Source organism: Rhinolophus ferrumequinum, chromosome 6 (assembly GCF_004115265.2).
Source record: "Rhinolophus ferrumequinum isolate MPI-CBG mRhiFer1 chromosome 6, mRhiFer1_v1.p, whole genome shotgun sequence".
Taxonomy (NCBI): domain Eukaryota; kingdom Metazoa; phylum Chordata; class Mammalia; order Chiroptera; family Rhinolophidae; genus Rhinolophus; species Rhinolophus ferrumequinum.
In genome coordinates this window covers 40763631-40783565 of record NC_046289.1, presented here as the reverse complement: position 1 = coordinate 40783565, position 19935 = coordinate 40763631, and the positions used below count along the sequence as shown (strand labels likewise).

The window sequence follows — 19935 nt, the reverse complement described above, 5'->3', positions numbered from 1 at the left end:
CTTAAAGGATGTGGCCAAATTCCTGAGTACATTCTTAATTGTACAATTTTTTTCCTTATGTAGTTTCCTTATTTTTTACAGTTTATTGTTTAGCTGGTAGAACATGTCATTATTGGCAATTAATAATTGAACTTCTTAAAATTAAGTACTTTTTTTCCAAGCTAACTTAATATAAAATGTTTACAGCTTTATTATGTATCATGAGAGAAATATATAGGCTTGCCTCTAATTTTAGCTTCAGAGCTAAGAGATTTATCCAGTTCGAAACAGATAAAGTCTAGTACATCTCAGAATATAACCAGGATGTTAGATTCAAGATTTAAACACCTGAGAAAAAATAAAGCATAAGATAGGAAGGTAAAAACAAAAATACAAAAGCAGCACAAATAATCTTGTTTATTGGAGTTCTCAAGAATGTAAGTATTTAGAGTATTGTCACATATAAAAGTGTATTTAACATAGTGAAAACACTAATGCTCTGAAATCTCAGCGATTTAAAAAGTATAATAATACCAGTATTGATTTACTATGTGCTCATGATTTTCTTAAAGCTTGTAGGAAACTAGGGATGTAAAAGATGAACAAAGTTGTTGGAAGTGAAAAGTTTTCCAGTCCTGAAATTTACCTTCCTTTTTCTTTTCTTGAGTGCTGAATTGTCCAGTGTAGAAGAAAAACATACTTTTTCATACAATTTTATTCCTACAGGATAAACGGGAAATTGAAGCTTCTCTGACTCTTGGATTGACCATGCGGGGAATACAGATTTTTCAGGTTGGTAAATGACAAATAAGTGTCAAATAGTATCCACTATGTCTTACATTCACAATATTCCTGTGTGGTCCTGAGATAGGTTTGCTGTTCTATTTCTGGCCACGGATTGGGCATTACTTCCTATTTGTCTAGCACAGATATGGAGGATGTGAGAGAGGCGAAGTGATACCGTCTAAACTTTGACAGTAATAAGTGCTCTAGCACAGAAAACAACAAGCCGGAGAGTGGACCACCTTCATCACTAACAGATCGTTAATATCCAAACATTTTTCTTTGTGTGTCATTGATTTTAAATATTTTCTTTTATCCTCTGGAACATTTATAATTGTGTAAAGAAAAAAGCCTGGCCAGACATTTTAATTTCCGTTACACTTTTGTGATACAGTTTGCCCCTTGGATAAGTAGGTGGAATGGTGTTATCCTACAGTCATCAACAGGGGAGAGAAAAATGCCTCTTTGTGTGAGACCTAGGAAAATATAAGGACGTCTTATCTTTGATGTAGGCAAAATATACAATTATGAAAGTCTGAGTGCCTTATCTTTCGAATGTCTGAGTCTTTTGGACATTTTATTTAAATTTAAGGATAAGCCGAAAGAAGAAAGCTACAAAATTGTATCACTAATCCTAATTACTGTCTGCATGTCTCCAAAGAGAGTTGTGGACCTCTTTCAGATTTTAATTAATGTATGTTAGTTTTCTGGGAGAGAAATTAGAGCCATTTTAGAGTGTCTGTCAGTCTCATCAGTAAGTCTATATGCATTGTAATTCTTTCCACAGAATTTAGATGAAGAGAAACAATTACTTTATGATTTCCCCTGGACAAACGTTGGAAAGTTGGTGTTTGTGGTAAGTTTCAAATAACTGACTAAAATACATTACTCCGTTGGTTTTTTTCGTTTGGATTTTTGTTGATTCTTGTTGTTTTAAAACAATATTGTCCCTGGCATAAAAGTTGACACATATATATGTTTTTTAAAGTTGACTGTGAAGATAACTAGCTTTCTTATATTCTTATGCATGTGCTATAATCCTTGTCACTCATCAGTAGTGGACCTAAAATTTAAAAATTTTATAGCAAAAGAAATTAATTAATTGTAGTTTGTGTGTCTGGTCTCCACCATACTACCCTAAGCTATTCTAGTTGCAGGAGAAATGTGACAAAAGTGCAAGATGAGTTAATCAGATAGAATTATTTTTTAAAGCCTACAGCAGAGGGATTACAAAACAGAAAGCCGTAATCACAGGGTAAATTATTCTTAGTGTGGGGGTTGGCCAGTTCTTTTAGAAGTTACTTTTTTTGAACAAAGAATAAAGAGTGATATAAAAAGATGTTTCTATTAATATCTGACTTTTTGAAACTCATCATTATAAAGAAAGGTCTGCAATTAACAGGAAAAATACTTTTATTTTTAGAATATTAAAAATGATGCTTTTTTGTGTTAGAGCAGATCCATGCTTTTTCTAGCTATTTCTCTCCTTTGCCAGTTATATCCATTTTTTGGTAGGGTTCAAGAAATTACAGTTCATAATATGTATATCTAATGGTTATTAAAATCCACAGTTTTTCTTTGTTCAGAAATTACTGAAGAAAACACACAGAGAAGGGAGGAAGATAAGGATTTGTACACATGGGCTTCTCTCCCTAAGGAAGATGGCCTATGTAAATAAAGAGCTATATTGCCAAATAGCATTTGGGCACTGATTCCACACTGCCCTGTAAGTCAAAAAACCTGTTCCTGACTTTACATTACTTTAATTACTTGGGCACAATTCAATCTGATTTCACTTTACACATGCATTAAGTGGGGCCTGACCTGACTCCTCCTCGCTGGCTGTCTCTCATTCCAGCTCTTCGTGAAAAGTTCTGAACTGTTTGAAAGTGAGCAAATTATTACCCGACTTGCCCCTTTCATGTCCCAAGTTAAGTAGTGATAAAATACATTTATGAAATTAAGTGTTTTGAGGGTCCCGGACTCAGTGGTTCCTGAGTGTGGTTGTGCATCAGACTCATCTGAGGAGCTCATTTAAGATACAGATTTTGGGGGCTCGTCGTCCTCTCCTAGAAATTTTTGATTGTAGATGTGGGTGGGAGACTAACAGTCTACTTTGACAAACCAGATAATTCTTCTCCTAGCCAGCCCAGGCAGCCCTGCCTAGCTGTGTGACCTTGAGCAAGTTACTTAACCTCTTTGTTCCTTGGTTTCTTCATTTTAAATTGGGGATAATTGGTTCTCCCCCATAGACTTACTGTGAGGATTAATGAGTTAATACCTGCTTAGTGCTCATTAAGTATCAGTTATTACCATTCTAGCATTGGAATCCGCCGGTGGTTTCTTTAAAATCAAAAGTCTGGAGATGAAAAATTCCATCTCTGTTTGAATTACACAAAGCCATATTACTTCATACCGACTTGAAGTATATAGTTAAAATATGCCTCCATCTTTGTTTTACCTCTCCCCTCTAGCTAAGAATCTTTGTGTCTGGCATATTCCTTCTTGTAGTCCTGCTGCTCTCTTCATTATTAACAAAGTTAAAGGAATTCATAATATTCCATAACTGTAAGGAACTTTGCCAACCTCTCACCCTCAACTTTGAACTTGATATTAACGATCCCAGACTTAAAGAATGAGATTCCTTGTATCTCTACTGATAAGTACCTACACTACTTATCTCTTCTTTGTCTTTCCTGTCTCATCCCTCCAACTGTTCCTCTAGCTTCCAGCTCCCTTTTGTTTCATATATCCAGCTAGTGGTGTTTTGTATTTTTTTTAAACCTTCAGTAGGTATCCTACATTCACTATCATAATTCTATTTCTTTTCTTCCTACAATTTTTCATAAACTATAATTATGTCCTGTGTTTATTTACCATCTCTCCCACCAGAATGTATCTCCATGAGGGTGAGGGCCCTTGTCTGCCCTATTCATTTGTTATTTTCCTCTGTGCCTAGCACAGTGTTCAGTACATGGCAACTGTTAGCAGATATTTGAATGCATTACGTTTCTAGAGTTTGTGTGCTGAGTTAGGGTGTTGAGATTACATTTGAGGATGCTTTCGTGATGGGCCCTTCTCTTCTCCATTATATAAATGGCCTGACCAGCCAGAGAAACCAAAGAGGTTTCTCAGCTGTCATACGCAGTCAGTGTTTCCCAGAAGACCCTGGCTAGACTCTTCCCTGAATTTTTGGGAATCCTCTGTCCTGTGACATTTTTGAAAGGGAAAACAGCAATGTATCTGTCAGCTAACTTTGGAGCTTTATACAGTAAGTCCTCACTTCTTGTCAGAATAGGTTCAGCAGCTTTAAGCAAAATGACATATAGTGAAACCGGTTTTACTGGAAACTAATAGATATAAATGAGAGGTAAGTTCCTACAGCATCTCCTCAACGTGAAAACAAAACATTATTCGAGGACCTGCTACACATCTGTTTCTGAATCTGTAGTTTTCCCTACTAAACAGAAAACGAAGGGAACCTTGGCAAATCATAGACTTTTCTTCCTGAATCTGATTTATGGTTTCCCTCCATAGGGTAAGAAATTTGAGATTTTGCCAGATGGCTTGCCCTCGGCCCGGAAGCTCATCTACTACACGGGATGCCCCATGCGCTCTAGACACCTCCTGCAGCTGCTGAGCAACAGTCACCGGCTCTACATGAATCTGCAGCCTGTCCTGCGCCACATCCGGAAGCTGGAGGAAAACGAAGGTACGCAGGGTCTTGGATGGGGACTTCGCCACCTGTGGCCCCTACTCTATAGCTGCCATTGACTGGGGCTTTAGGGTCCTGGAGAGTGAGTCTCGGGGACTGGGCCTCTCCAGGTTCAGAGTAGTATTCCTATGTTTGTGTCTCAGCACTGCCCCGATAAGCGAGGGACAGCCTCGAGCCCAGCAACCATGGCAGCGGTCTGAAATACCTGACGTTACCCCTGTCGTTCACCTGCCCCTCAAGCACAGTCTATGTAAAGTTTCCCCATCCTTGGCTTGAAAATCCTCACAAAAAGCCACCCCAAGAAGGTGCAGGCCAAGGTGTATCTGCATCACAGAGCTCTGTGTATACACCGATTCACCTGGGCTCTGTTACGTAGGCAACCTGAAAACCTGTCCAGTAAAGGTGGATCACAGAACCGTCTCCAGTCTCTCTTATTGACTGTGGGAGGCACCCACGTCTGGCTCAGCAAGAATGACCAACAAAGGACAAAGAAGTTTTTATTGGAGGATTGTATCAGCCAGTCCTGGGGGGCGGGGGGGGCTTTTCTGAGACACAGATAGAATTGAATGGCCTATTTGGGGCCCCAGAGTTCTGGCCCTGAAAAGCCAGACACGTCCGTCATGGTGAGGCAGAGAAGGAGGGATGGGGCTTCTAACATTGTTAACTTTACAATGTTAACCTCATGGTTGGCCCTTTATCTTGAGTTGGTGGTACCCTGGAGTTACTTCGTTTAACACACTCCAACTTCTAATCCCCCAAAATGCTATTTTGCATATTTGTTTATGTTTTAATGTCTTCAGTTTGTTTTGCAAATTCATGTACTAATTCTTCATAATTTGATTAGATTAGTAGATTTGAGGTATTTGCATGATCATTAGGATGCAGATGCATACCTTAGGTCCATGTCTGAAACACATTTTGTCCTCTCAGACCCCACCTTACCTACAGAAACAAGACAAATGCCTGTCCTCTCTTCACCAGCAAAAAAAACTTACAGAGGTTTGCACAGCTGATTGATTTCTCGCAAACGCTGCCTCTGTCTAAATGAGACAAAGTTTGGAGATGTCATTGTAATTTAAGAAACGATTGGGACGTGAATCATCTCCCACTGTCTGCCACCAAACTGCGTCTGTCTTCTGAAAGAATTGGGAAAACTGTCAGGCGTATTGGCTTCCTTCACTGCCAGACAGCCAGTTCTTCCCCATAATGACTCATTGATGTCACAAATACATCCCTCCTGTCCCGACACGAATATTCAGAGGAAGTCAGACAGAGTGCCAAGGCAACTTGGGAGAGTAGGTGACTGACAGGTGCAGAGGTCATCATTTGCCACGTCAGCCTCATTCCTGATTGGTGCCTTGAGAAGTTCATTCATTCCCTCCGCTCTCTGCCACCAGCATTTTAGTAAATTCTTGTTGAGGTGACCTTACCGGGAGCTCTTTAGAGCCTAAAAAACTTAATGAACCTGCCCTATAGGGTCTAAGGTAAAATTACAAAGAATTTTGAATTCCTTGGGCTTTGTCCATTACCACGCATAGTACCAAATGCATCTGGGGGCTTACGTGAGGAGGGCAATGAAAGGATTAAAAAAAAAAGTGTAAATTGGATCTTTTATTTGGATTAAGTATACATAGATTTGGGGGAAACATCATTTTTTTTTTTTTTTAAATTCCAAAGACAACATACTTAATTTCTTGTACTTAGAGATCCCTCCAGGTCAGAAGGAAGCCTGAAACTAAGTTTCTGTGGACCAACCTTGACCTGAATCCAGTTATCTCACCCGCACTTAAGTACTCCACCGTTTTTCTTAAGAAAGCCCCTTTCTCAACATTGGTTTAGCAAAACAGCACAAAAGGAGTCTGTATGTGTCTTAATTAAATTTGTTTCAGAGTCATCTTGTCTGAAACAGTATTTTAGCATTTTGTAGTAGAAAATGAATTTACAAGAATTCTTTCTTCCACAGTAGTTAGAAGAAATGCCTTTGTCATTAAAACAATATACAGTTTTTAAACCCACCTTTATATATATATATATATAAAACTATATATGTATACAATATATAGTATACATATATATTGTATACACATATATACACATAGTATATATGTGTATACAATATATAGTTTTATATCAGTAGCTGGAGCTTATTCTCAGGCCCTGTGTCTATAGAGGTTACATTGACTACATTATATATCAAAGTAATGAAAAACTCTGGTCCCTGGGTGGGCTTTTCCCACAGAGGGAATAAAAACGTTGACATGTTGACCGTCTGTGCTGTGGACGCTGGTGATTACTAGGGGAATGAGGGGCTCATTTTGCATTTCTTAGAATAAATTTCTCAATTATTTCAGCCTGTCCCTCAGTTTGTCACTGAGTGGTGGGAAGCTTCTTAACTGCTTGCAGAGGGTCTAAGTAGGGTTTGCGGGCGGGAATCCCCACCCATTTTTGGGAATTTTTCTCGCTTTTACGTTCCCAAATCCCAAGAAAAGTTGGTCGGGAAATCAGGAAAATCGGCTCCTTGAACCCAGGTGGTTGGTAGTATTGGCCATCACTTTGTGGAAATGATTCATCGTGGGGAACAGAAAACAGTTTACGTCTCGGGATTCGGGAAGGGGAAAGCGAAAACAATTCCTGAGAACGGGCGGGAATTCCCGCCTGGAAACCCTAGGTCTAAGTAAGAATGTAGCACTATTATGGGAACCAAAGGCAGCTTCGTGGAGCACCATGTCTGCACTGACGCTTTAACAGGAAGTGGATTTACGCTGGGCGCCTTGTAGGGGTAGAACAGTCTGGCAAGTGCTTAGTTTTCAGTGAGTATCCCAGTGAGTGTGGACTATGATTGGCTCTAAACCAGATTATCAGGAAGTGGGCAGCAGAAGGACTATTTGTGAAGGGTGGAAAAGCGTTTAAATTGCTAGATCCACAATTTCCAATTGTCTTAAATCTCCAACACCCTATAGACCTTCTCTCTCTCTCTCTCTTTCTTTTTCTCTTTCTCTCTTTTTTTTACTTTTTTCTCTTTATTTGCCACCCTTCCAAGGGCCACGTGGCTATTATTTTGAAACTCCGGTGAATAGAAATTGCTTGAGCATTTTGCAAACGCCTTTAGTTCTCCATCTTCATCTCAATCCCTGTTGCCTTAAGAAACTAGGAGTCTTTGGAACCCAGTCTAGCCCTCAGATGGGTTGGATGCACTTTTGTCTCAGTGATATGTGTGTGGCTGTGATGTCCCGTTCCAGTCTGCTTTTTGTGTGGCTGCACATGCTCACTCACCTTTGTGTTTCAGCCCGATTGCTCAGAAATGACATGAATGGGCTGGAGCCCAGAAATGCGCACATAGCCTTCTCTAAGCATTTTTTTCATTTTGCATCCTGGAAAGCGTTACCTTTTTCTCTTTTTGCTGATGCTCATTCCTTCTCTGGGGAGCCTCTTGTACTTTAGAGCTGGATTCAGACATCAGGAGTGCAAGTGTTTTCACTTAATCAAGAAACAAGACATTAAATCCATTATCACCCCCCTGAGAACCCAATTAGTCTACTAGTTAGCAGTTTCTGAAATCATATCAATTTAACATTCCCCAAATGCACGCTCCGTGTTTAGTATTGTTGTAATGTGTTACTTCTCATCAGTATTAAAAATACAAGGAAGCTAAACTATTTATTTTTGCTTTAAATTTCTGACCTGAAACACAAAAATATTATTTTTGTGTTTCAGGTCAGAAATTTAAAGCAAAAAATAATATTTTTGTGTCAGTCATGCACCTGCACCTCAGTTGTAACTTTGTGTTAATGTAATGGATAGTTTAGCATTTGATAAAGGGGACTTTCCAATCTTGAGTCTTTGTATTAAAGCACTGACATGTTAAAGAACAGTTTTACCCATCAGAAACCATGTGGCAAATCAACAGTGATTACTATGTTTTCCAAATAGATGATAAAGCCTCACTAATTCAGCCTAAATGGAGAAAAGCAGTCTTTATTCATGTAAACCTAAATTTTAGAATTCTTTGAAAGAAATCCGCAGAAGAATATAGTTTTACTTTAAATTGTAGCAGACAGTTAGAGCTAAACTAGCAATGAACCATACTGAAAAATGAACAAATAAAACGAATGGCTGTTACCATAATTATGTTTATTGAACAGCTTCCTATAGCAGTGCTTCTGAAGTTACCTGTGGGGAAGGACCAGGTTTTTAACATTTCTAATCCACTGTGGACTGATACTACTTTTGTAAAATAACAGAATCATGCGTGGCTGTCATGACGATGTCAGATTGCTCTAAAAATTTCTAAATGTGTATTCTCAATTACTGAACTTACTTCATTGTGAACCAACAACAACAGTTTGCTGGCAAGTGGTCTGCCGACTTACAAGCACTCGTCTATCGCGTTTGAAGCTGTAAAACTTTTTGAGTAGTTTGAATACTCCCTTCAAATCTGTTGTACTGACTCTTCCTCATTTTGTGATTTTCTTAAGTGGAACTCCTCAGAGTTCGGACCACTTTCCAGTCACTAGATTCTGAGTGTGAAATTGTACTTGTTCTTGGCGTAAGGACTCACTTAAGTGAACCGACTGTTCTTTTCTGTCTTGGTGCTGTGTTCCCACCATACAGAGAAGAAGCAGTACCGGGAATCTTACATCAGTGACAACCTGGACCTTGATATGGACCAGCTGGAAAAGCGGTCCCGGGCCAGCGGCAGCAGCGCGGGCAGCATGAAGCACAAGCGCCTGTCTCGTCACTCCACCGCCAGCCACAGCAGTTCCCACACCTCGGGCATCGAGGCAGACACCAAGCCCCGGGACACGGGGCCAGAGGACAGCTACTCCGGCAGCGCCATCCACCGCAAGCTGAAGACGTGCAGCTCAATGACCAGCCATGGCAGCTCCCACACCTCAGGGGTGGAGAGCGGGGGCAAGGACCGGCTGGAAGAGGACTCGCAGGACGACGGTAACCCTTCCGCCAGGCCCGCCAAGCTTACAGCGCTCACTCATCCTCACTGGCTAGCGGCTTTTGCTCTCCTAGCTTGCTTCCTCCCTCCCTCCAAGCATTGGTCCTATGGAGTTAACATCTGGAGAGCAGCTAAGAAGCAGTGATAGAGAACAGGAGGTGTCTTGTCACCCTCTCCAATGACTTGGTTGAGTTGTTCGTGTTTGTGAACAGAACATCCCTCTCCTCATGCTTCTTTGCCACCACGGAGTTGGATGGGTGTGGATTCTAAGTGTTTGTGGGTTATAGGAAGTGGAGTAGAAGTCATTCCTGCAGCCCTTGTGTCTGCACCTCTGATTTCCAGATGAAATAAGCATTGGTTAGGACAGCAGGCAGGATACAGTGATAGTGCCAGAAATGTCTTGAACGTCTACAAAAAAGATTTGAGCCCAGGCCATTTGATTCATTAGTAAATATTTCTTAAAAACCTCCCATGTCACCAAAACTCTAGGGAGTATAAAAGAAATACTGCACCTGGCTGCTTAACTCTGTGTTAAGGAAATAAGATGAGACCTACAGCCTGTGTCAGCCAAACGTACCATTTGTGTGTGTCCTTTTTATTATTTGATTCTTTTTCTGTCTCAAATAATTGCTATAGCATTCAGCATTGGGGAAAAGATACTGACTCCATTAAGGAAAACCGCAAAATGTATGTTTAGTTACCATGGAATTCATGTGGATCGCAAATTGAGCCACTAAATGTCCTGAGAATGGGCAGCTATGGGAAATGGGGAGCTTCATGAACTGCTCGTTCTGTGTCAACAGTCTGTGTTGGCATTAGGCAAACGGCCCGTCAGTCTCAGTTTGCCCTTTGTCATTGCAGCATGGTAGTACAGCTTTTCTTCTTTCTTAAAGAGTAAAGAATAATTAACAGTCAAGATTGTGGCATTAGAAGACATGTAGATAACAGCAGTCCTGTGAAAAAGAGAACAAGTAGCATCTAGTTGATAATTGTCCCTAGAGTTTCCTACTGAAGAGTCTCGTTAGCAAATGTGTTTTAAAATGTGAAGAATGACATAGCCTCCCTCAAAGTGTGGCTTTGAATTATGGTGACCATTTCCCTTTATGTCATTAAGTGTCTTCCTTTTTCTGTGTCAGAAATAGAGATGTTGGTTGATGACCCCAGGGACCTGGAGCAGATGAACGAAGAGTCCCTGGAAGTCAGCCCAGACATGTGCATCTATATCACAGAGGACATGCTCCTTTCACGGAAGCTGAATGGACATTCTGGTGAGCTCCTACGGGCAGTTCTCCTTAGCTAGTGATTGCCCTGGACCGGGAAGCAGGTGCCTCGGAAAACACAAGTGTGCGATCAGAAACAGGACTGGCATTAGAGCCTTTCCAAGTCAGTGTCATAAACTGCGGGATCACGTGCCTTCTGTGGAGGAAAAGGAAGGGGGAGAAGCACCCAGGATTACAAAGTGGCATCTTCTCCTCCTTGGTCTGGACAAAGTTGTAAAACAGGATTCTCTCTCTCTCTCTCTCTCTCTCTCTCTCTCTCTCTCTCTCTCTCTCTCTCTCTCTCTCTCTCTCGGTATTTTAAATGATAATCGGAGAATTATTTAATACATCTGAAAGGGGCCTCACAGACCCTTTAGACTGGCCTCCTTTTTGTAGACGAGAAAACCTGTAGATTACAGAAGACAAACGCTACTTGCCTAGAAAGAGAAGTCAGGTCTCCAGGTTTGTTTTCCCACACTGTATTATACTCGGTACAGGAGTCTGGAGGAAAAAGTGTCAAAAAAAGTTGACATAAAAAGACACTTTTAAATTCCACGTTTGATGAATTCTTCCAGAAAACATGCATTCACCATAATCCAGTTATAGGGTTACATAATAGTATACAATATATAATATATATTTCTATCAAATGAAAGATGTTATCTTTAAAAAACTAGCAGCAGTATGGGTTTTGTTTTTAAACCTCTGTTACTTCTAACTGCTTTGGTTAACATGTCATGAATTAGTCTCTGCTCTTTAGAGAAATAAGCCTTAGGAACCAGCACTGTCAGAATGACCTACATGCTTATCGTTATGCCTGTTACAGCTCTGACTGAGTGAAAGACCCTGTCAGGACTGGAGGGACCTGCCATTGCCCTGGCAAGACCCCTGAAAGGCTCACTCCCAGTCCCTGAGAGTGAGCCTCTCCCATGTGCCAGGGCGAGGAATCAGAGATGAATGCGGCCAACATCCACTGTCCCTGTCGTTCTGGCACAGACTCGGCCACAGCACAAGGAGCCTTTTATTGCAGAATTCCATTTGCTAACCAAGCAGAACCATGGCCTTCACGTGCCCTGCCAGGGACAGACCTGCCAGTTGTTGCATAGAATCACTCTGCCTGACCAACAAAGATTCAACAGGCTGGTTGCTCTAGTCATGCTTAGAGTTCTTATACCCAACTTTTTCTCTTTTTTGCCCATTCGCTTTATAATATTGAATTTTTCCTTATAAATGCATTACAATATATATTAAATGTAAATTCACAATTATGTGCACATTATAGGTACACAAATAGCATGCTGTCACTCACTCTGTATGTGTGTGTAAAGAAAATGGTCTAAAACAATGTACATGAAAGTGCCTATGGGAAGGGGCCATGAGGGAAGCAGTTAACACAAAGATAGTTCACACAAGTCATTTCTGTCCGTTACTAGCAGTGGCTGAATAAAAATCGCGTTAGTCAAGATGCTTTTTTGTAAAAGGCGGGATGGCACTTAAGTCATTGGCTTTAAGGATCTGGGACTTGACATATTCGCTTGCTTCATCGATTTGCAAGAAAAATGTCAGTGACCTTCCTTTACATCTCCAGTTCTTGTTGGTTATTTTACCTTCTGAAACATTTTTTGGGGTTCTTCACTCACATGCCACAGACTCATAAGGAAGTGTCAGCCCTGCATTTCTGTCTCCAGAATATTATCAGGTTGCTGCTGGAGCGATCAGGGGCCCTGTGGCTCTTAAAGATGCAGAACTGATTGTCACTGCGGCCTCTCATTTTGAGCCAGTGGGATCAGCTGCAGGAAGTATGTGTCACAGTGCCCCCGTCAGCAAGAAGAGCTTCTGTGAACTGGGGGTGTTCCATAAGCAGGCCTGGTGCCTCGTGCTTTTCATGCATTTGCTCTTTAATCATAAAACATTGCTGATTGTGCTGTTATCAGCCCCCTTTTATGAGAGGAGGAGACTAAGACACAGGGTGGCTGAGTAACTGGCCAGGACACACAGCGAATTACTGGTCTGGGCTAGGTTCCCACCCCGATATGCGTGACGCCAGAGACCAGAGCCCTCACCCACTGAGTGGCCAAGTGGAACCAAACCTAGAAGGCGGCATCACTGTTTAGATGGCATTACATTCAAAGTTAGTATTATGTGGAAAGTGGTAAAACTTTAGGAGATATAGTAAAGAGATTCCCTTATATCTGCGCTCTTTGTGTCTATTAATAACTTCATCATGCAGAGCTTTTAGACGTTTATTTTAGAAAATTCAGGCTCTAACTCCTTCCTATACTCAAACCCCACATTTATCTCATTTTCCCCTCTCCCCCTTCACCCCCCTCCCCGTTTACTGTAAGACACAAGATAAAATGTGTTCCATCCTGCTTGTCTAGCACCAAAAAGGCTCTACCACCAAAAAGTCACATTGAGATTTTCAACAAGGGTTAATATTTGATCTTTCATTCTTGGTGGTTGTAGTATATGTCAGATATGTGGCAAGAGGTATGAATAATTTGAAGTCTTAATTTTTTTTTTCTCTGTGTTTTACTTTAGGGTTGATTGTAAAAGAAATCGGTTCTTCCACCTCCAGCTCCTCAGAAACAGTTGTCAAACTTCGTGGCCAGAGTACCGATTCTCTTCCACAGGTATGGAAGGAATTGAAAATTTAAGTAGGAACTTGACATTTATATTTATATAAACAAGTGAAAATTAAAAATCCTAAGGAAATGATTCTTACCAGATACATACATTCTACTTTTACTCTGAATTTGTTTCCATTTTGTTTGCTAGTTCCATTTTGAGTTCATTTTGTTTTTAGATAAATTATGTACTTTGTTTCATACTTTATGTAGGTGGGAAGCGAAGCCTCTAGCCTTCAGGCTTTAGGTTAAGTGTGTGTGTGTGTGTGTGTGTGTGTGTGTGTGTGTGTGTGGATTTACCTCCACAATTTGTCAGGTATGTTGTTGGCAGAAATGTTTTTATACTCTGATTATTCCATTCAGAGGGAATTTTCAAAAGTATGTTAAGCAAGAGTATTTGATAACCTGTGTTCACTGGTTAGACTGTTATCATGTCAAAAGATACAGGTAAATTAAAACACTCTGATACGGTTGCCGCATTTGGATATAATGGACAACTTATATTAACATCTATTTTCTGAGAACTCTCCCATCTTTCTTGGGTTCTCTCTATTTTTTTTTTTCCTTCTGTGTGTTTCTGTCTTTTATTGCTTTCTCTTGCATTCTGGCAGTCTTGGCCTCCTACATTTTTCTCTCTTTCTTCCTTTTTTCCCCAGTGGTCCTTTCTCTCTTCTACTTCCATTTAAGTAGCCATAATGTAAAGTGACATTTTATTAAATATTTTTCTGAAAACTCCAATGAGTAATTTTTAAAGCAGTAGGTGTAGCATGATTAGGTGTATGAGATCTAGTGTCAAAGCCTGGGTTTGCACCGTGCTCCACCAGTGCTCCACCGTGCTCTTACTATAAGTATTTGTGGGGCACAACTGAGAATCAGATTCCACACCTACAAAATGGGGAGCGCATTCTGTGCCTGCCTTGAGGAATTGTGGTGATGATCTATTGAATTCTCTGTGTGACATCTCATTGGCGCCCGGGGAGACGGCATCAATACAAGGGGATCGTCAATTTCAGGGAGTGCTCGGGTTGACACTTCCTAGTAAAATACTGTTGTGCTCAGACACTCTTTTCTCCTCCTGGCACTTTTGCCTCCAGCAAAAGTGGTATCTTACTCTAACAAGGTTGGCCTTTGTGGTGTTAAGCAACAAAAGTTGGAGAGATAATGCCTCGTTTCCTTAAATAACCCAGTTAGTATCTTCCATTCATATAATTACCTGAGCCATTTTTAACCTATTTATATTTTCAGCCAGTACCACCTCTTGGGATAACGAGTTCCAAAAGTCTGCTACCTGCTGTGTGAACCATTTGGCAGAACACGGCCCTTGCAGTGTTCAAGAGCTGCCTCTCAGTCGGGCGCTTGCCTCCCAGCCTTTTCTGCACCAGGAACACTTCATATTATTTTTCCACCCAAGAATTCTGGCTTTTAAAAAAATAGTTCTTCAAACCGTGTTTCTTGAGTAATAATTAGTTTGTTTTCCCATTTCTTATTAATATAATCACAGACCTCAGCATGAAAGTGTTGCCACCTTAATCTGCCACATCCTAGTGAAAAAACAAAGAAACTATCTTTACTTGTGCAGCCTTATGTTCAGATAATTGCTTGATTTCTGAGATGCTAGACATAGTTGGATTCCTGTTGCGTTTTACTTGTCTGTGTCTTGGATTACTCATCTGTAAAATGGGGAGAATAATAGCACTTGCTTCAGGGCCAATAGGAAGATTAAATGAGTTAGTAATACATGTAGGGTGTTTAGATCAGGGTCTAGCACATAATAAAGGCTCAGGAAATGTTAGCTGCTATTATTGTTGGTGGTGATGCTGATATTTCCCCACCAGGCCCTCAGGCCCGGAGACCTCAGATTGGAAACCACTTTCTAACATATAGAGAGATTCTTTAACCTTTTATGATTCTGCAGCCCCTCTGTCTGCAGGACAAATGTTGCTAACCTTTCACTGTAGTCTACTCTTGACATTGTTTCAGCCTTCCCTTGTTTTACAGACTATATGTCGAAAACCAAAGACCTCCACCGATCGACATAGCTTGAGCCTTGATGACATCAGACTCTACCAGAAAGACTTCTTGCGCATTGCAGGTCTGTGTCAAGACACGGCTCAGAGTTACACTTTCGGATGTGGCCATGAACTGGATGAAGAAGGCCTCTACTGCAACAGCTGCTTGGCTCAGCAGTGTGTCAACATCCAAGATGCTTTCCCAGTCAAAAGAACCAGCAAATACTTTTCTCTGGATCTCACTCATGATGAAGTTCCAGAGTTTGTTGTATAAAGTACGTCTGCGTGCAGCTATCCAGCAGCCTGCTGTTTTGCTAGAGGCTGTGAAAGCCATGGGTTCTTTCTTTACATGTTTCTTGTGCCATATTTTTTTCACCCCAAATGCAGCTCGCTCTTTATGATATTTGTGATGGAAATAAAAGCCTTGGGACAATTGCACTTTAAGTATTGCGCAGAGGTACAAGAGAATGTACAGCAAGACAAGTGCCCGGAAGTCCGTGATCCTTTGGAAAGCAAATGTGCTTTACTGGTTACCAAGCCTTCAGGATATTGAATGGTGGTGTTTTTGTTCATTGTTGTTTTTTAATTCAGTTACACATAACAGCACATTTTTTTTTAATCATGTGAATGATGTCGTTAGGTTTATTTGTTTGCTTGTAAATTTTTTTATCACTCCCTCATGAAATGCTCATGTTTTGAGGGAGGAGAGAGAAGAGTCTCTCTTTTTTTAATGGAGAGACCTTGCCTAGTACACAGCTATTGCCGCCTCACTGGGGCTGTCCCAAAATGAACACTAATGAAGCAGTCAAAAGCATTTGGTTCTAGCAAGCCAAAGATACGTACGTAACAGGAGTGCAGCCCAGGGTCAAGAAGACGTGACTTAAGCAATAACCAGAAGACTGTGCATGTTGTGATGCCGTGTGTCTCCTTCACGCCCAGTCAGTGCCATGTTCTCCTGCTTTTCTGGAAAGGTCTAGGACTCAGTCGACTTCCTCATCCAAGTAACGGATCGATGGTGTTCAAGTCATAATGTTTTTTGTGGAGTTTTCAACACTGTTTTCTGTTAAAATTATGGAAGTGACTTAGAAAATGTTTGCGCTTGGTATCTTTTTTTTTTTTTTTAAATCAAGAACAAATTGTGGTAATGCTAGTTTCTACTTAACCAAAAATACCCTGACTATACGTATATGTTATTATACATATATAAATACATGAGATTGTGCGTGTTTGTATGTGTTTAAAGCTTACTGCTTCATTTTCACTTCCATGACTAGCTTGCATACGCAGTCTTTCTTGTTTAATATGGTAGATGTGTCATTGAATGAATGATACCTGCAGACAATCAGTTGACATATATAGAGTTAAAAATGACTATTTTCTCCTGTATCTTTTGCCATTCTTCTCAACCCAGGGTGCATACTAGAATTATTTGGGGAGCTTTAAAAAAATACCTAACAATGTCTGGGTCCCACGTCCAGTGAATTAAATCAGTCTCTTGTGGTAAAACCCGGGCGGAATTGCCTTTTCTTTTAAAGTTCTCCAAATGGAGCTAATATGCAGCAGAGTTGAAAACCACTGATCTAGAGGGTGTCTTTGTATTAATTTTGAAGTAAAAGCATACAGAAAAGGCCATTTTTAAGACAGTTACTGCCACTGCTGTTAGGACATACAGTGAAACCAAGTCAGGAGAATGAACTCACTAACCTTTAAATGTACAATAACGATGTTGCGTGCACTTCAGGAGAGTACTTTCGCACAATGTCTTTCTATGAAATGTTTTTAATGATTTCATATTTAAAACATTTGTTTACCATATTTTGATATACCATTTTTTCTATATACCAGGTTTTATTAAAAAAAGAAACTATATATTATTTTCTAAAGAAACTCATATTTTTATACAAAATTAAGTTTTCAGGTAACAAAGAAATAGATTTAGGGTACAGAACATGCAGTGTTACCCACAGATGGGAGTCAGTATTATAAACACATGGAGAACATGAGCAAGCTCCACCTGTGCAACCCCTCGAATGTCCCCATATGGATGTGACAGGGCAGTGTGTGCACAACAAGCCTGGTCAAATCAGTTTAACTTGACGCTTTCAAAGGAACAAACTTCTATAGTGTTCTATAGTCATGAAATTATTTTACTTTTATCAAATGTTTTAAAAGAACCAAAGTTTCACATATCAGAATGTATAAAAGTATCTCAGTCTCTGTATTAAAAGGATGAAAGTATGAAAGGATTATTTAATGTCTGTTTTACTTATAAGTCATTAAATAATCCATCATTTCTTACAGATGCTCAAGAGACAGATCCTGGTGAAGTTTGATTCTAGAGAGCCCAGGTCATAATGTGGTACATTTCCTTAGCTCTTGTAGTTATCAAGAAAAAACATATTTCATTATCTAGGTAGTGCTTTATACTTATTTTCTCTCTCCTTCAGCCAGAATCAAGTCTTCAGGGTTTTGCCAGCACTGTTGGTGGTTTTGCACACCTTCTTTCTAATTGGATTTTGAATAGTCTTGTGGGTTTTCAAAAATGAAACATGCTAAGGACATTTTTATTTTTGCTTTTGGATCCACTGTTTGCAGCAGAATTAGATATATGTATATGAAAATCCATTTTGAATACCTACATTTTTGTATTTGGAAATTGTTTTAAAAAATAAAAAAAAGGAAAAGTATAAAGCTGTTATTTATTCTGCATTTGTTAATATCCATTGCTAGTTAGTATACCAATTTGGTATATATTGCCTCTACACATCTACATATGTATGTGCAACAGTGAGCTTTATATCTACATAAACTGTCAATAATCCTTTCTGTGAAAGGATCATCATATCAGGATGATACCAAAAGTGTGTTAAAAAAAAAAAAACTACGTTATTTTGTAATTATTCTTGTAGGCATTTCATGATAAGATTAACAGTCAATAAAGTTAGTTTTTATTTGTCTTGAAGTGTATTTTTTTGGTTATACTTCTCAGTTAAGCAAGAAGCATGAAAGAATGAATGTTTTCTTTGTGTTCTTCTTTAATAGAGCACATTAAAGTTCAATCTAAAGTTCCAGTGTAACCGAATTCTGAGCAAAACAGTCCTCATGATGATGATAGCAGTAGCCGATGCTGAGCCCTGCCATGTCCCAGACCCTGCTCCACATGTGTTAAAAGTTCATTTGTTAACTCATCTACTCGTATTCCCAGAAGCAGGTACTATTACTATTCTTGGAGATGAAGGAAACAAGGCTCCAAGAGGCTAAGTCCGAGAGGTTGCGGCAGTCAGCCACTACTCAGTCCCACATTGTGTGGCTGAAAGGACTCTACTTATCAAATATAATATTTTTTATTTTTTAAATTAAAATAACTACTTTAACTTTTGTCCTTAAAACAGTCATCATTAGAGTCTTGTTTTTAATGTAAAAACAAAAATCAAAACTAAGTGGTTGCATTTAAAAGTACACATTTACAACACTGAATGTGAAGACAACGTGGCCTAAAGGACAGCCCAGAGTGTAGTGTCTAGAGACAGGATTCTGAAATGCCCCTGCTGTCCTTCTAAAAGAAAATCCATTACCTGTATTTCTTGGCTATAAAAATGGGAATACTAATTCAAAGGACCGCTGGGGGTTAAAGAAGGTTATAGGTATAATATGCTCTGGATGACTAAGGTAGGAGAGAGAAAGGTTTTCAAATCTAACAAACATTTAACTTTTATAGAAGTGAGCCATGTGGTCATTTGAAAGCATAAAATCCAAAACAAAAGCTTTCTCGTGGGGTGTTACCCATGTATCTTGCAGAGTATCTGGTAAATTATAAGTGAAATGGAGGCAAGGGAAGAAAACACCTGTTTATCTTACTATGTGTCTGATAGTACATGCAGCATGTCTCCTCAGAACCCTTCAAGGAGTTGCCACCCTCATTTTATAGCTGAGGAAACAAACTTGCCCACAGTCCTATAGCTGGCAATTGATAGACCAGAGTTTTAAACCCAAATCTGTCTCCAAAATCTTTGCTTTTTCTACTACATACACCTTGTTACCCATTGCCCTTCGAGGAAGCTCAGAACTTAATAGGGAAGACAGACTTAAAATTTTGATAGTGTGATAAATGAAATTTATTTTTTCGTGCACTCTGTATTTGTTTTGAGTACCCACTCTTTGCCAGGTATATACAAGGCTTACATAGGTATATTGCTTTGGCACAGGCAGTGAAGACCTAAGGGGTGGGAACGAGAGGTGGGAAGATCAGGGAAGGTTTTACTCAGAAGAAGAGTGTTGAATGGGGACTTCTGGGAGGGTGGGGTGGGGTACAAGCTGTCCAGGCAAAGGCTTAGAAACTGGAGAGAAACAAGATGAGCTTACTGCCTAGAGAGAGTTTCCAGGCCACAGTGAGGGAGGAGGAACCCAAAGAGATCCCAGTGGTCTCCCTGAATTGTGAAGGCAGAGTGGAGAATGCAGGGGGGCCAATGGAACTAGAATTCAAATGGCAGAGTACCAGAGAAGAGAGAGCTGCACAGAGAAAGAGGAAGTGGGGAGGGAGAGATATTGAGACAATACACTCTGGAGATCTGCAGGAAGTTCTCCTCAAGTCTTCAGCTGAGTACTGATCAGCACA

General features: G+C 40.0%; 1 protein-coding gene across 5 annotated transcripts in view; it reads left to right on the top strand.

Annotated features, from left to right (window-relative positions):
* FRMD6 (FERM domain containing 6) overlaps nucleotides 1–18282 on the top strand; it is a 73326-nt gene extending 55044 nt beyond the window's left edge. For 3 of the 5 annotated variants that reach the window (XM_033108881.1, XM_033108878.1, XM_033108879.1), the window contains exons 8-14: nucleotides 706–771; nucleotides 1550–1618; nucleotides 4300–4474; nucleotides 9089–9424; nucleotides 10562–10693; nucleotides 13226–13317; nucleotides 15292–18282. In XM_033108881.1, the coding sequence (XP_032964772.1) occupies nucleotides 706–771; nucleotides 1550–1618; nucleotides 4300–4474; nucleotides 9089–9424; nucleotides 10562–10693; nucleotides 13226–13317; nucleotides 15292–15594 (1173 nt within the window). In that variant the 3' untranslated portion in view covers nucleotides 15595–18282. The remainder of the gene's footprint in view (nucleotides 1–705; nucleotides 772–1549; nucleotides 1619–4299; nucleotides 4475–9088; nucleotides 9425–10561; nucleotides 10694–13225; nucleotides 13318–15291) is intronic. The other 2 variants (XM_033108883.1, XM_033108880.1) reach the window with 1 other exon arrangement.
* The last annotated feature ends 1653 nt before the right edge of the window (nucleotides 18283–19935 follow it).